Source organism: Mus caroli, unplaced genomic scaffold (genome assembly GCF_978045245.1).
Source record: "Mus caroli unplaced genomic scaffold, Mus_caroli_1 scaffold_11, whole genome shotgun sequence".
Taxonomy (NCBI): Eukaryota; Metazoa; Chordata; class Mammalia; order Rodentia; family Muridae; genus Mus; species Mus caroli.
In genome coordinates this window covers 56054885-56067221 of record NW_028227266.1, presented here as the reverse complement: position 1 = coordinate 56067221, position 12337 = coordinate 56054885, and the positions used below count along the sequence as shown (strand labels likewise).

At 47.8% G+C, this 12337-nt stretch overlaps 1 protein-coding gene across 1 annotated transcript; it reads right to left on the bottom strand.

Moving 5' to 3' along the window:
- Nucleotides 1–2292: 2292 nt before the first annotated feature.
- On the bottom strand, nt 2293–9236 carry Cyp1a1 (cytochrome P450 family 1 subfamily A member 1). The gene is made up of 7 exons (XM_021171665.3): nt 9138–9236; nt 5912–6762; nt 4952–5078; nt 4775–4864; nt 4558–4681; nt 4321–4407; nt 2293–4176 (listed from the first exon to the last, which is right to left on the bottom strand). The coding sequence occupies exons 2-7, from the start codon at nt 6746–6748 to the stop codon at nt 3867–3869; spliced, it is 1575 nt and encodes a 524-aa protein (XP_021027324.1). The 5' UTR covers nt 6749–6762; nt 9138–9236; the 3' UTR covers nt 2293–3866.
- Nucleotides 9237–12337: the final 3101 nt, after the last annotated feature.

Here is a 12337-nt window from a genome sequence, read left to right as displayed (position 1 = left end):
TCATATAGCTTCTGTCCCAGATTTGTGGCCAATTGTTTTCATAAGAAGCCTTGGATCCCAATCTGGGCATTAGCAAGTTAGGATGCTCATTTCTGTGAATTGGCCATTGCCTCTAAGATTTAGGATATTAGGCAGGCAAGATACATGGTGAAACAGATTTTCACTTTGTAGTGCTGACTGAACTGGAACTCACTCTGTAGACCAGGCTGGCCTCAGACTCAGAGATCTGCCTGCCTCAGCCTGCTGAGTGCTGAGTTTAAAGGTATACACTACCACTGCCAGCTCATAAATTGTTTTACACATACTGTCCAGATTGCTTAGTTTTAAAACAGTATATTTCCCTACCATTTAACCATCATAATTCATTGTTGTAGTTTTTTTTATGAAGATTTACTTTTTGTGGGTATTTGAGGGGGCAGTATACTCATATGTTGGAGTGGGTGGGAGTGCCCACAGATACCAGAAGAGGGTGTCAGTTTCTCTGGAATTGGAGTTGCAGACAACTGTGAGCTGTTCTACAAGGGTACTGGACGTGGAACTTGGATCCTCTGGAGAAGGGGCAAGAATTCTTACTGCTGAGCCTGTAGGCCTCCCAGGTCTGCTGCTTTTTGTTTTGTTTTTAGTGTATACAAAGTTATACTATCATCGCTCATGATTTTTGAATATGCTCCCTATGTTTAGAAGAAACCCCACACCTCCCAATTTCCTTTGCCCTGTCTTTCTTAATTTTTTGGCTCTAATTAATTTGCCTATTCTGGATATTTTATGGGCTCCTCTATATTATAGCTGTATTAGTCAGGGTCCCCTAGGGTCACAGAACTTATGGGTAGTTTCTACATAGTAAAAGAATTTGTTGATGACTTACAGTCTACAGTCCAACTCCCAATAATGGTCAGCAACAGCTGTGAATGGAAGTCCAAGGATCTAGCAGTTTCTCAATTCCACAAGGCAAGCAGGTGAAGAAGAGAGAGTGTGTGCATCTTCCTTCTTCCAATGTCCTTATGTAGGTCTCCGGCAGAAGGTAAGTAGCCCAGATTAAAAGTGTGTGCCACCATGCCTTTAATCCCAGATGATTTTGAACTCAGAGATCTCCCTGTCTTAATCTTCTGGAATTCATAGCCACTATGCCTCAAGATCTCCATGCCAAGATCCAGGTCAGAAACTTATAACTCCCAGCCTCCAGATTAGGGTCACTGGTGAGCCTTTCAATTCTGGATTGTTGTTCATTCCAGATATAGTCAAGTTGACAACCAAGAATAGCCACTACAATACCATATAATCCAAATTTCTTTGTTGTTTCAAAGACAGAATTTCACATATTCCAGGCTGGCTGCAAACTTTCTGCAGCTGAGAGTGACTTTTAACTTTGACCATCCTGTCTTTATCTCCTGCTTGCTAGAATTACAGGTGTGTGCTACCACAGGAACGCAAGGCTTTGGGCATGCTAGACAACCATCAACTGAGCTATGTTTCTAGCTGCAACTGTGTTTTGTTTTCTTTTGTTTTGTTTTGTTTTAACAAAAAACATGAGAATGGTAACTGGGCACCCTTGTTCCTTCTGATTTGAGTTTGCTCTTTGTGGTGGCCTGAAACTGTTGGTGGATGGAAACTATCTACTCTAGTCAGAAAGCATTAAGTATGGTCATTGCTGTCCACTACAAGCTGTTCAAGAAGGAACTTGAATGGGGTGATACTAGGAAGGGCCACATCCCAAGATGCATGTCCTCTCAGCACGTTAGAGGAGATTCTGGCTCTGTGGGTCTGACCTTCACCCCTACACGACACTACCATTTTGACATTCCAAATGGTTAAAGATTTCTGCATTAAAATATGAGCCACTCAAGAGAATGCTTCTCCAGGAGAACTGTCCATGCCTCTCACTGCCTGTGGCACTGGGTGAGCTAGCCAGGGGCAAAGCTGGAGAGCTCAACCTGGTGGCGTGGTTGTGGGAGAGCTGACAGGTTGATCAACTTAGCTACCACCCAGGCCCAGATCTAGGGCTTTGAGTTGGCCCACCCCAACATCTGCCCCAGCTATGATCTGCTGGAGCAAGTGAAGGGGCCAGTTCTGCATTGCCAAAGCTGTAAGATCTCTGTGACACAGGGCAACAACAGGATATCTGAGAGGAGTCCTAGAAAGCATCTAGTATTGACAGTATAGCAGAAGCCAGAGGCCTCCAACCGTACCAAGGAATGACTCATTGCAGTGAACATTTGCAAGCAAAGAAGTGTGGACAAAAGGGTGTACTATATGACACACTGCGACACACTGCAGCTACCATGATGAGATTGTTTGTTTTGGAGGGGTTTGGGTTTTTTTATTCTCTCTCTCTCTTTCCATATATATACATATACATATATGGAAAGAGGTTGCAAGGGTGGAGGACAGATACAAACTGATGGGGAGATGAGTGAGATTGGGGTACATGATGTGAAAGTTACAAAGAATTGAGAGAGAGAGAGAGAGAGAGGGAGGGAGAGAGAGAGAGAGATTCTCATCCTTCAAGAAAGGCTCTGTTCCAATGTCCCCCAAAGACATGGGGTCTTCTTCCAGCATTCTTCCCCACCTAGCCACACTCTCAGCTCTAGAGTTCATATTCCCTATGAAGGACTAGTACAGCCCTGGTTACTGTGAGTTAGATGGTATGCTTATGCATCAGACCCTCCTACCAGCTTTGGGGGCTTCCGAAAGCAGTCTCTGTTTGGAGTTCCAGAGAGTACTGCCTATCAAAGTGTGACACATTAGAGAGGGAGACCCCACTGGCAATGTGCCTGCAAGCATTCTCTCCAGCTCTCCATTGCCTCCTTCTCCTCCCCACAGGAAAACACAGCGGGGAAAACTCAAGAAAATGAGCTTAAGGGTGTGAATGTGGCTTAACCTCAGGCTCAGAACTTCTCTACACACAGTACTTCCAGGTAATATTTTTATTTAGTTCAGGTAGGGTTTTTCTATATATATTTCTGAATACTTGAGTTAGAATCTTCTTTGTTACACTAGCAAATTATCTAAATCTCTTAAGGTATAACTAATTCAAATGCATAAGCAAAATACAGCCCATAATACAAAGCTCTTATGCACAAACATTTTCTAAGAAAAACATTTTATACAGTAAAGAAGAGAGACCAAGAGCTGATGCAGTAGTCTATGACTGTATCCTAGCACTTGGTAAGGTAGTAAGAACAACAACAACAACAAAAAGGAGTCCAAGGCCTCCTTTGGTAGCAAGTTCAGAGTCAGCCTGGGCTACACAAGACTCTGTCTCAAAAGTCATTCCTTTACTCTAGACCTGGTTTTACTGCCCAGAGAATCTCTCCCTCTGTTCTTGGGTCTTTCTAGATACAAGTCTCAACCCTTCCTGAATAGAAACATGGGATTTGCAAGGACAGGAGCACCCTGTTTGTTTCTATGTAGGGTGAACAGAGGTGCCCCACACACACACATGCAGTGTCATAAACCACATGGGAAGGCTGTTTAGCCTCAGCAGGTGGCAAGAGCACCTCTGTGCCAGTATTTTAAGCTGTCTTCTCCCTCCATTCTGGGCAGCTCCCACTTGTCAAAGTAACCAGACACACCCTGCCATGACCTGCAGTACTTTTCAAACCAGCTAGCCACTGGAGCACCCAGAGCACTTTTCAGGAGTTCTCTGAGGCCCAGGTATCTCCTAACCCTTTCAGGTCTCCTAGTTGATGCTGAAATTGAGAAGGATCTGAGGTTCCTGTGGGCCTCTGCTGTGCCCAGTGTCTGTGTTCAGCATATAGAGAAACAAGTCCAAAGTAGGAGGCAAGCACAATGTCCCAGGATCTGTGTTTCTGGCTAAAGTTGAATCCCAGGAACAGCCACCTGATCTGGTGAGCATCCTGGACAGTCTAAGCCTGGAGGTGCTGAGGACCAGAAGACCGCATCTGCACTTGGAAGTGTTCGCAGCGGGCGTGTTTTAAAGTTAGCCCATAGGTAGGAGTCATATCCACCTTCTCCCCTGGAGACACCTTAAATTCTATTTGCTGCAGCAAGATGGCCAGGAAGAGAAAGACCTCTGATCGGCCAATGGTCTCTCCGATGCACTTTCGCTTGCCCAAACCAAAGAGAATGACCTTCTCACTCAAGCGCTTGTCCAGAGTGCCGCTGGGGGTGAGAAACCTTTCAGGCCGGAACGCGTTTGGGTCACCCCACAGTTCCCTATATGCAGAGGAAGACAGCTGAAGTCAACGTTCAGGGATTATAAGCATCAAGCAGGTCAATCCCCAAGGGACAAGGGGTCTGAAGCCCAGGAGAGGATGCATCCATCCCACCCAGGAGTTTTCACTGCCCCTGTCAACTTACTGGTCATGGTTAACCTGCCACTGGTTCACAAAGACACAGCACCCCTTGGGGATATAGAAGCCATTCAGACTTGTATCTCTTGTGGTGCTGGGGAAAGAGGACACGTAGTCAGGATCAGGACCACACACAGGGGAAATCCACACCCCGCCCCATGCCATATCCTTCCCATGAATCCTAATGGGCTGTGTACACTAAACTGAGATCTGGTATCAAATGTCAACAGATCTATGATCTGACCTGTGGGGGATGGTGAAGGGGATGAAGGATGAATGCCGAAAGGTCTCCAGAATGAAGGCCTCCAAATAGGGCAGCTGAGGTCTGTCAGAAAGCCGGGGCTGCCGATCTCTGCCAATCACTGTGTCTACAGAATTCAGAGGTTCAAAAGGATTAAGGGGTTGCCAAGACTTTATCAGGGTCCTCCACTTAGAGTCTTTTGAATGGAGTCACCACCTACCTAGTTCCTCCTGGATCTTTCTCTGTACCCTAGGGTTGGTTACCAGGTACATGAGGCTCCAAGAGATAGCAGTTGTGACTGTGTCAAACCCTGAACAGGATGGATCAGAGGCAGCGGTTAGGTATGTGGCAACTAGGGGCACCTGAGCACAGAAATGATACAGCAAAGTACACGTACCAGCTCCAAAGAGGTCCAAAACAATCGTGATGACCTTATCATCTGACAGCTGGACATTGGCATTCTCGTCCAGCTTCCTGTCCTGACAATGCTCAATGAGGCTGTCTGTGATGTCCCGGATGTGGCCCTGGAAGACAAAGGAGATCAAGGTGAGAAATATCCCAGACCTACCCATCCATCTAGGCCTGGCCCCTCACTGTTAAAGAGGTGACATGGTAAGGCTGCTGTCCCAGTTTCCCTTTGCCTCTCCAAGTCTCTTTCTACCTTAAAGAATGGATAACCCAACTCAAGTGACCCTGGAGGTATAGAGCCTGACACTGTTAGTTATTTGATGAGTTCTTTAACTATTTTCTACCATGAAGAACTGGCCCAGGGGGCTGGAGAGATGGCTCAGTGCTTAAGAGCACTGACTGCTCTTCCAAAGGTCCTGAGTTCAATTCCCAGCCACCACAGGGTGGCTCACAACCATCTGTAATAGGCATTTGATGCTCTCTTCTGGTGTGTCTGAAGACAGTGACAGTGTACCCACATACATGAAATAAATAAATAAATCTTAAGAAAGAAAGAAAGAAAGAAAGAAAGAAAGAAAGAAAGAAAGAAGGAAGGAAGGAAGGAAGGAAGGAAGGAAGGAAGGAAGGAAGGAAGAGAGAGAGAGAGAAAGAAAGAGAGAGAGAGAGAGAGAGAGAGAGAGAGAGAGAGAGAGAGAGAGAAAGAAAGAAAGAAAGAAAGAAAGGAAGGAAGGAAGGAAGGAAGGAAGAAAAAGAGAGAGAGAACTGGTCCAGGGCTCCTCCCATTCAGTAGTTCTTGTCCTATGGATGCATAGAAGGACCAGCCAAGAAAAGTTTTGTTGACCTGCTGAGGACAGAGTACACTCTGCTACCAGTTTTAAGCTTGCCTATGATGTTCTGGACCTGGATCCTAACTGTTTCCCATCACCACTTGCTTCTCCCCAGCCTCTACCTTCTCAAATGTCCTGTAGTGCTCTTTGATTAACTTCTTCATGAAGCTGTAGAACTTCTCATTCAAGTCCTTGAAGGCATCCAGGGAAGAGTTAGGCAGGTAACGGAGGACAGGAATGAAGTCAGCTGGGTATCCAGAGCCAGTAACCTCCCCAAACTCATTGCTCAGATTGACTATGCTGAGCAGCTCTTGGTCATCATGGTCATAACGTTGGCCAAAGCATATGGCACAGATGACATTGGCCACTGACACGACCAAATACTTGTAAGGGTCAAAGTGGCCAACCTCTGCCATCAGCTTCTGGAACTTGCTGATTAGGTATCCGGCCTCCTTGCTCACGTGCTCCTCCAAGTAGCAAGAGGATGCTGACGTCGGGTCCGAGGCTATGGAGAAGCTCTTCAGGGCATTCTGGGCCAGGCGCCGGCGGGCAGCCCACACGGGTCCAGAGTCTGGGTTGAAAGTCATGCTCTTGCCGTTAGTGATAAGTGTGAAGCTGTAGAGGTCTGGCCGGCCCTTGAAGTCATCTCCCTGCCTCACCAGGGCCTGCTTGATGGTGTTCAGGCCGCTCAGCACCACCACAGGAGTGGAGCCGATGCGGATCTGCAGCACGTCCCCATACTGCTGACTCAGCCGTGTCAGTGACAGGTGTGGGTTCTTCCCCAGGGTCAGCATGTGCCCAATGAAGGGCCAGCCCCAAGGCCCTGGTGGAGTCTTCAGGCCTTTGGGAACCCAGGTTCTTGTGGCTCTGACCACCCAGAATCCAAGGCAGAATACAGTGACAGCCAGGAGCAGCTCTGTGGCTGACATGAAGGCTGGAAGTCTGTTCATGGAAGGCATGATCTAGGTGGTTGCTGAGAGGTGAGGCCAAAAGAAAGAAGGCATCAGACTGAGGGTGAGGGTATGAATATCCTAAAGTGTCAGGGGAAAGAGAAGCCTTCCTCCTGGAGCTGCTCCACACACACACAAAGCAGGACAGAGCTTATGGGGCTGCCACTGTGTGCTGCAGTTCTTTCTTACTCCACATGCACAAAGGCTGAGGTCAGGGAGACTGAGCTCTCGTGGAGAAGTCTCAGCACCCGGGAAGCTCAATGTGGTTTTGTTTTATTTTTCACACAATATATTTTAATCATACTCTACACACACACACACACACACACACACACACACACACACACACACACTCATTTTATTTTCAATCTTAGTCATAAGCAGATGAAGAAGGCTGCAGTAAGATTCAGAGAGAGTAAGTAACATTCTCAAAGTTATGCAGCTAGGGAATGTTGGGTAAACTTTCAACCCAAGTAGCCCACTTCTAGAGCACCTCTCTCAACTGTATGGTTTCAAACAGTGGCTTCCAATCTCTGTGGTTTCCACTAGTCCCAATTTCCCTTGTGTCTCCTAAAATGAGTTTTACATCCACTAGGTAACATCATCCTAAACAATGTCTGTGCCTAAATACAGCTTTGATTTTTCTACCTAACACATTCCAAAAAATGGGCAACTAACAAATGTCACCCGAAAAATCTCTTTGGGTCTACCCATCACCCTTGGGGAAGCCACCATCTTATCAGGAAATCAGAGATCATTTGTTTCTTTGGCCTCATTGCTTACTCTAGCATCAGGGAAATCAGCTTCCAAATGGGGCATTAGCCAGGGCTCACAGCTCTTGGAGAAAGTTCCATAGAATGTACAGCTGCTATCATAGGTGCCTCCTTTTGAAAACTAAAACTTCTGAGAATCTGAGTTCTCAGTTCTTTACTGTTCTTCATCTCAGGATCTAAAAAACCCCACCAAACCCCAGTAGAGGACAGGAATGGGAGAGGGTACAGGAAAACACCCAAGCCACCTTCCTCTCAGGCCTAGCTCTCTGAGTTCAACTGAGCCACACTTTAAAAGCCAAAGAAGACCAGCTAGACACAGCTCCAAGTAACAGTAATCCAGGCCAAGCTTTTTGTTGTGCTCAATTCTCATGAATGAATAGTCTGGTCCTTCCCCCACTTTTGCTGTCATAAGAAAGCAGAAATGAAAAGGAAGATTCCTATAAGGTTAGGGCTATAAGAAAACCACTGACTGGAGTCAGGAAAACTAGGAATGGATCTGAGCTTAGTCTTGACTAAGAGGACACTTTCTCTTTAGACTTATTCTAGAAAAAGTAAGCAAATTTACCATCTGCTCCAAGGATCTGCCCAGTCAGGAGAGTCACATTACAGTGAAGTACAGTCCAGGTCATCCTGGACAAGTCATATTAACACTGAGGCTTCAATTACATAACTGGGAGAGAGGGTAAGGCAAGCTTGCCCAATTCATCTGGGAGGGAGGCACTGGCCCATGCCTTTAATCCCAGCACTCAGGAGACAGAGGCAGGAGGAACTCTTGAGTTTGAGGCCAGCCTGGTCTACAGAGTGAGTTCCAGGACAGCCAGGGCTACACAGAGAAACCCTGTCTCAAAAAACCAAAACAAGCCAACAAGAAAGATTGCTTAATTCAGAGGGTACAGATCCTAGGAAGAGAAGATCTGAACCACATACGACAGTAAGATGTACAATTCCTACCCCAAATACTACAGTCAGCTTGAAGCAGAAGGGCTTCCTGGAGGAGCTGAAAACACACTTCAGCATAATTGGTGTCCCTAAGGAACCCTAACCTTTGGAAGGTGGAAGGGCCGAGGGAAATGTAACTGGTGTTTCCAGTTCCCTGAAGCTCTCAGTTTATGGAGCTGATTGTGTCCCAGCAAGGATAGAAGAGACAGTCAGTGGGGTAGGGAGCCTCTCTAGCCCAGGTCAGAAACAGCTCCGACATGCTGCCCTTTGGGAGGGTAGAGGCTATTGGGGGGGGGGTAGTTTTTAAATAAGACAGAGAACACCAGAAAAGCTCAGTGCATCTCCACTGTCCACCCTACACATCCAGAGAGGAGCCCTCACCCCCACTGGCAGTCCTGAGGAAGGGACTAAAGGTGCAGGGAAGAAGTCCTAAGAGGTCAGTGAGGAGGGGGAGGGGCCTGAAGTGGAAGGGTATCTCATTTCTATCTAAATAGCTGATACCTCTGGCCTCAGTTTCTCCCTTAAGGAATTTACCTGGTCATAAATAAATAAATAAATAAATAAATAAATAAATAAATAAAAGTTTAGTTCCCTGTTTTGGAGGAGCTACCCAGTAACTCTTCACCAAAAATTTCCTTTTCTTGGGAGGGAGGGAGGGGCAATCCAGGAGCCCCCCAAGCACTCACCTTGGGCTGTAAGGAGGGACTGACGTGAAGAGTGTTCTCTAGGACCCTAGGGAGGATCGGAGAAGCTCCAAGAACTACCACCTTCAGGGTTAGGGTGAAGGCACCACCACCTTTATAGGACTCTGTGTCTGTTGGCCACGCCTCCTTATCTGAGCCCAGTGGTGGGACCGAGGGAGGGACAGCCTTAGGGAGTGCTCTAGGCAGGAGGGGTGGGGGGGGGGGGAATGAGATAGGCAAGAAGCCATACCGGGATACCTGATGTAGGTACAGGCACAAAAAAAAACCATAAGAAAAAGAATAAAGGTTGAGGTCACCCCCCCACTTTCAAGGTGCTCCATGGACAGTGCATAATCCCACTGAGGGAGGGGTTTGAGGAAAACTTCTGGGGTAGCCTAAAAAGTGAGTACTGGGGCGTCCATTCCGGGTCATAGGGATTCCTTTTCACTATTTTTGCACCCCTAAAACATTAGGTGTGTAAGATCCTCTTGCCAACTACAAGCCAATGGGTGCCCGGGAAAGGCTGGTAGAGGGAGAACAGCTGGGTGGTGACTTTGCTTCCCTGGATTACTGAGTCCAAGCTCGCGTGAGAAGCGCAGCGACCCCAGCCCAGAGGTCACAGGACAGGAAGGCCAGTGGCGCCATTGGACTGACTCTGTGCCCCACAAATTGGGTATCGGCCGAAGTTCGCGCTGCTTCATCTAGGGGGTGGAGATGGATGGCAGGCTTGCAGATCTCACCTCTAAGGGTCACCTTAGGCAAGCTGCAAGCCCGGGAGACTCCGCTTGCAGCTCCCTGCAGGCTCCCGGGGCTTGCTAGTGTTTTGCATACATACTGAAGCAGGCAACACAGAGAAGTTGGGCGGCGGGTGCAGAGCTATCTACGTATGGTGGAGGAAAGGGTGGGGGGAGGATCCACGCGAGACAGCAGGAGGGGGTCTGGGGCTACAAAGGGTGATGCTTGGCACGCACACAGGTTCCTGAAGCTAGCGTGCGTAAAGCCTGCTCCATCCTCTGGGGGCAGAGGTCGGGCTGCCTGTCTCCGCCCCACCTGGCTGGGGACAAGGTGCCCCGGAGTTGCGTGAGAAGAGCCTGGAGGCCCGCGCAGCCACCCAGCTACCCAACTCACAACCGGGCGCGGGTCCCAGTGCTGTCACGCTAGCTGGGGGGAGGGGAGCCGTGGGTGAGGCTCTTAAAGGGCCAGCTCTCCTGGGGCGTTGGGGTGGGGTTTAAGAGATAGAAATAGTCCAAGCTTTGCAAGGGCGCGACAAGACAGCGCCAGCGGTGCAAAGGGCCGGGTTTGCGTGCGATGCTCGGCTTCTGCCTGAGAGCAAAGGCCTGAACAGCGTGTGTCCACATTTTTAGTGGCAGGACACGCAGCACCACCCGGCACGCCTACCTAGCTGGCTGTTTGCAGGTGCTCTCTGGCCCTGAAGGGTGCTCCCAGAGTGAGATTAGTGTAAGGAGAACACCTGAACTTGCGTGTCTAACTCAACCTGTTCCTAACTAACACCTTCACCTGCCCTCCTCTGTGAGCTCCTGAGCCCAGAAAGAACATTGCTATCTGCTCTGTGACCAAGACCAGAAAAAAACAAAAAATAAAAAACACTTCATCCACCCCCTCACCTCCCACTCTAGTTACATGCCGCCCTCATGCATTGCGCAAGTATTCGCCAAGCTCCTGCTACACTGGATGCTGGTGATTGATGCAGAGGTGAAAAGGATTAACAATACTCCTTTGACGAAGCTTACCCACTGCTATGGGGGAAACAGGTGATAAGTAACAAAACACAGAGACAGGCATAGTGCAAAAAGAGCACTAGAAAGATAAATGATAAGCAGGGAACAGTTTACAACTGCAAATGAGGTGGTCAGGGGAGTGCTCTCTGAGATAGCACTGAACAGAGGCAAGAGTGTCCAGTCAAGCCTCCCAGGTATCTCCCTGGAGGATGCTCCTGGTAAGAGGACCCACCTCATAGGCACAGTGTTTCCAGATGTTCTAGTTATGTGTAGAGGTTGTGGTAAGGGGATGGTGTTCTCCAGACATGTCTACCTATTCAAGAAGTATCCCACCGAGGAAGATGAGAGTCAGTAGGGTGGATGTTGTCTAACCTGAGCTAACCTCAGGCTTCTGTGCTGGAGGTAGACTGGAGGGCAGGAACACTTCTGTCCATTTTGACATGGGTGAAGTCCTACATCCACACTCTCATCCAGACCCCTATTGATCCCTATAGAATGGATTCCCCTTTGCTTTTTGATTCTTTCAACTTCTTCTTCCCCACTGTGCCTCTCAGAATGTGAAATCCTTTCTGTCACCATGTTTACTGAAATCCCTTAGGTATCTGAAGACAGGAACCAGAGCCTCTTGCAGAATCTACCAGGTCTGCCCATCGAGGGATCTAGTAGTTTCAGTTCTGAGTCTAAATAAAACATGGCTTCCCCCTTGTATTCCTTCCTGGATCCTCGTCAAGCAAGTTAGATTTCACTTGGTGTCACTCTTCCTCTGTTTTCCATTGTCCCGACCGACCGCTGCCTTAGCTCCAGAGAATGAAGCATACAGGAGGTGAGGCGGGCCTTCTCAGCATCTTTGCAGCCATTCTCAGGACACCCGACCCTTACTCTTCTTCCTCTATGTCCCAGAACAGAAAATATGCATGTGGAAAATTAATCAGATATACAGGTCCCTATGAGATAGAAATGATTGTCAAACCACATTATAGGTGGGGTACACAGCAGCAGAAGTATTGAGCTCCAACTATGCAATGATAAGAGTTAGGTGAGAAGGGCTGGGCATGATGGTACATAGTTATAACTCTGAAGCAAGAGGATTTTCATGAGTTCAAGGTCAGCCTAGACTACATAGTAACAGTGGACTAGCCAGGATTGCACAGCAGATATAGCAAAATCCAGAAAATAAAATAAAATAAAATAAAATTTTAAAAAGGGAGGAAGAAGAAGACAAGGAAAAGAGAGAGAGAAAGGGAGAGAGAGAGAGAGAGAGAGAGAGAGAGAGAGAGAGGAGAGAGAGGAAATAAAATGGGTATCAGAACAAGCAAGCCACATAGGAGGTGAGGTGGGCCTTCTCAGCATCTTTACAGTCAGCCATTCCACTCACTGCATCTCTGGATATGATACTCAAGTTGGAGCAAGAATCAGAGAATTGAAAGAACTTGTATAGAAATAACTCCCGGCCGAGCAGTAAAA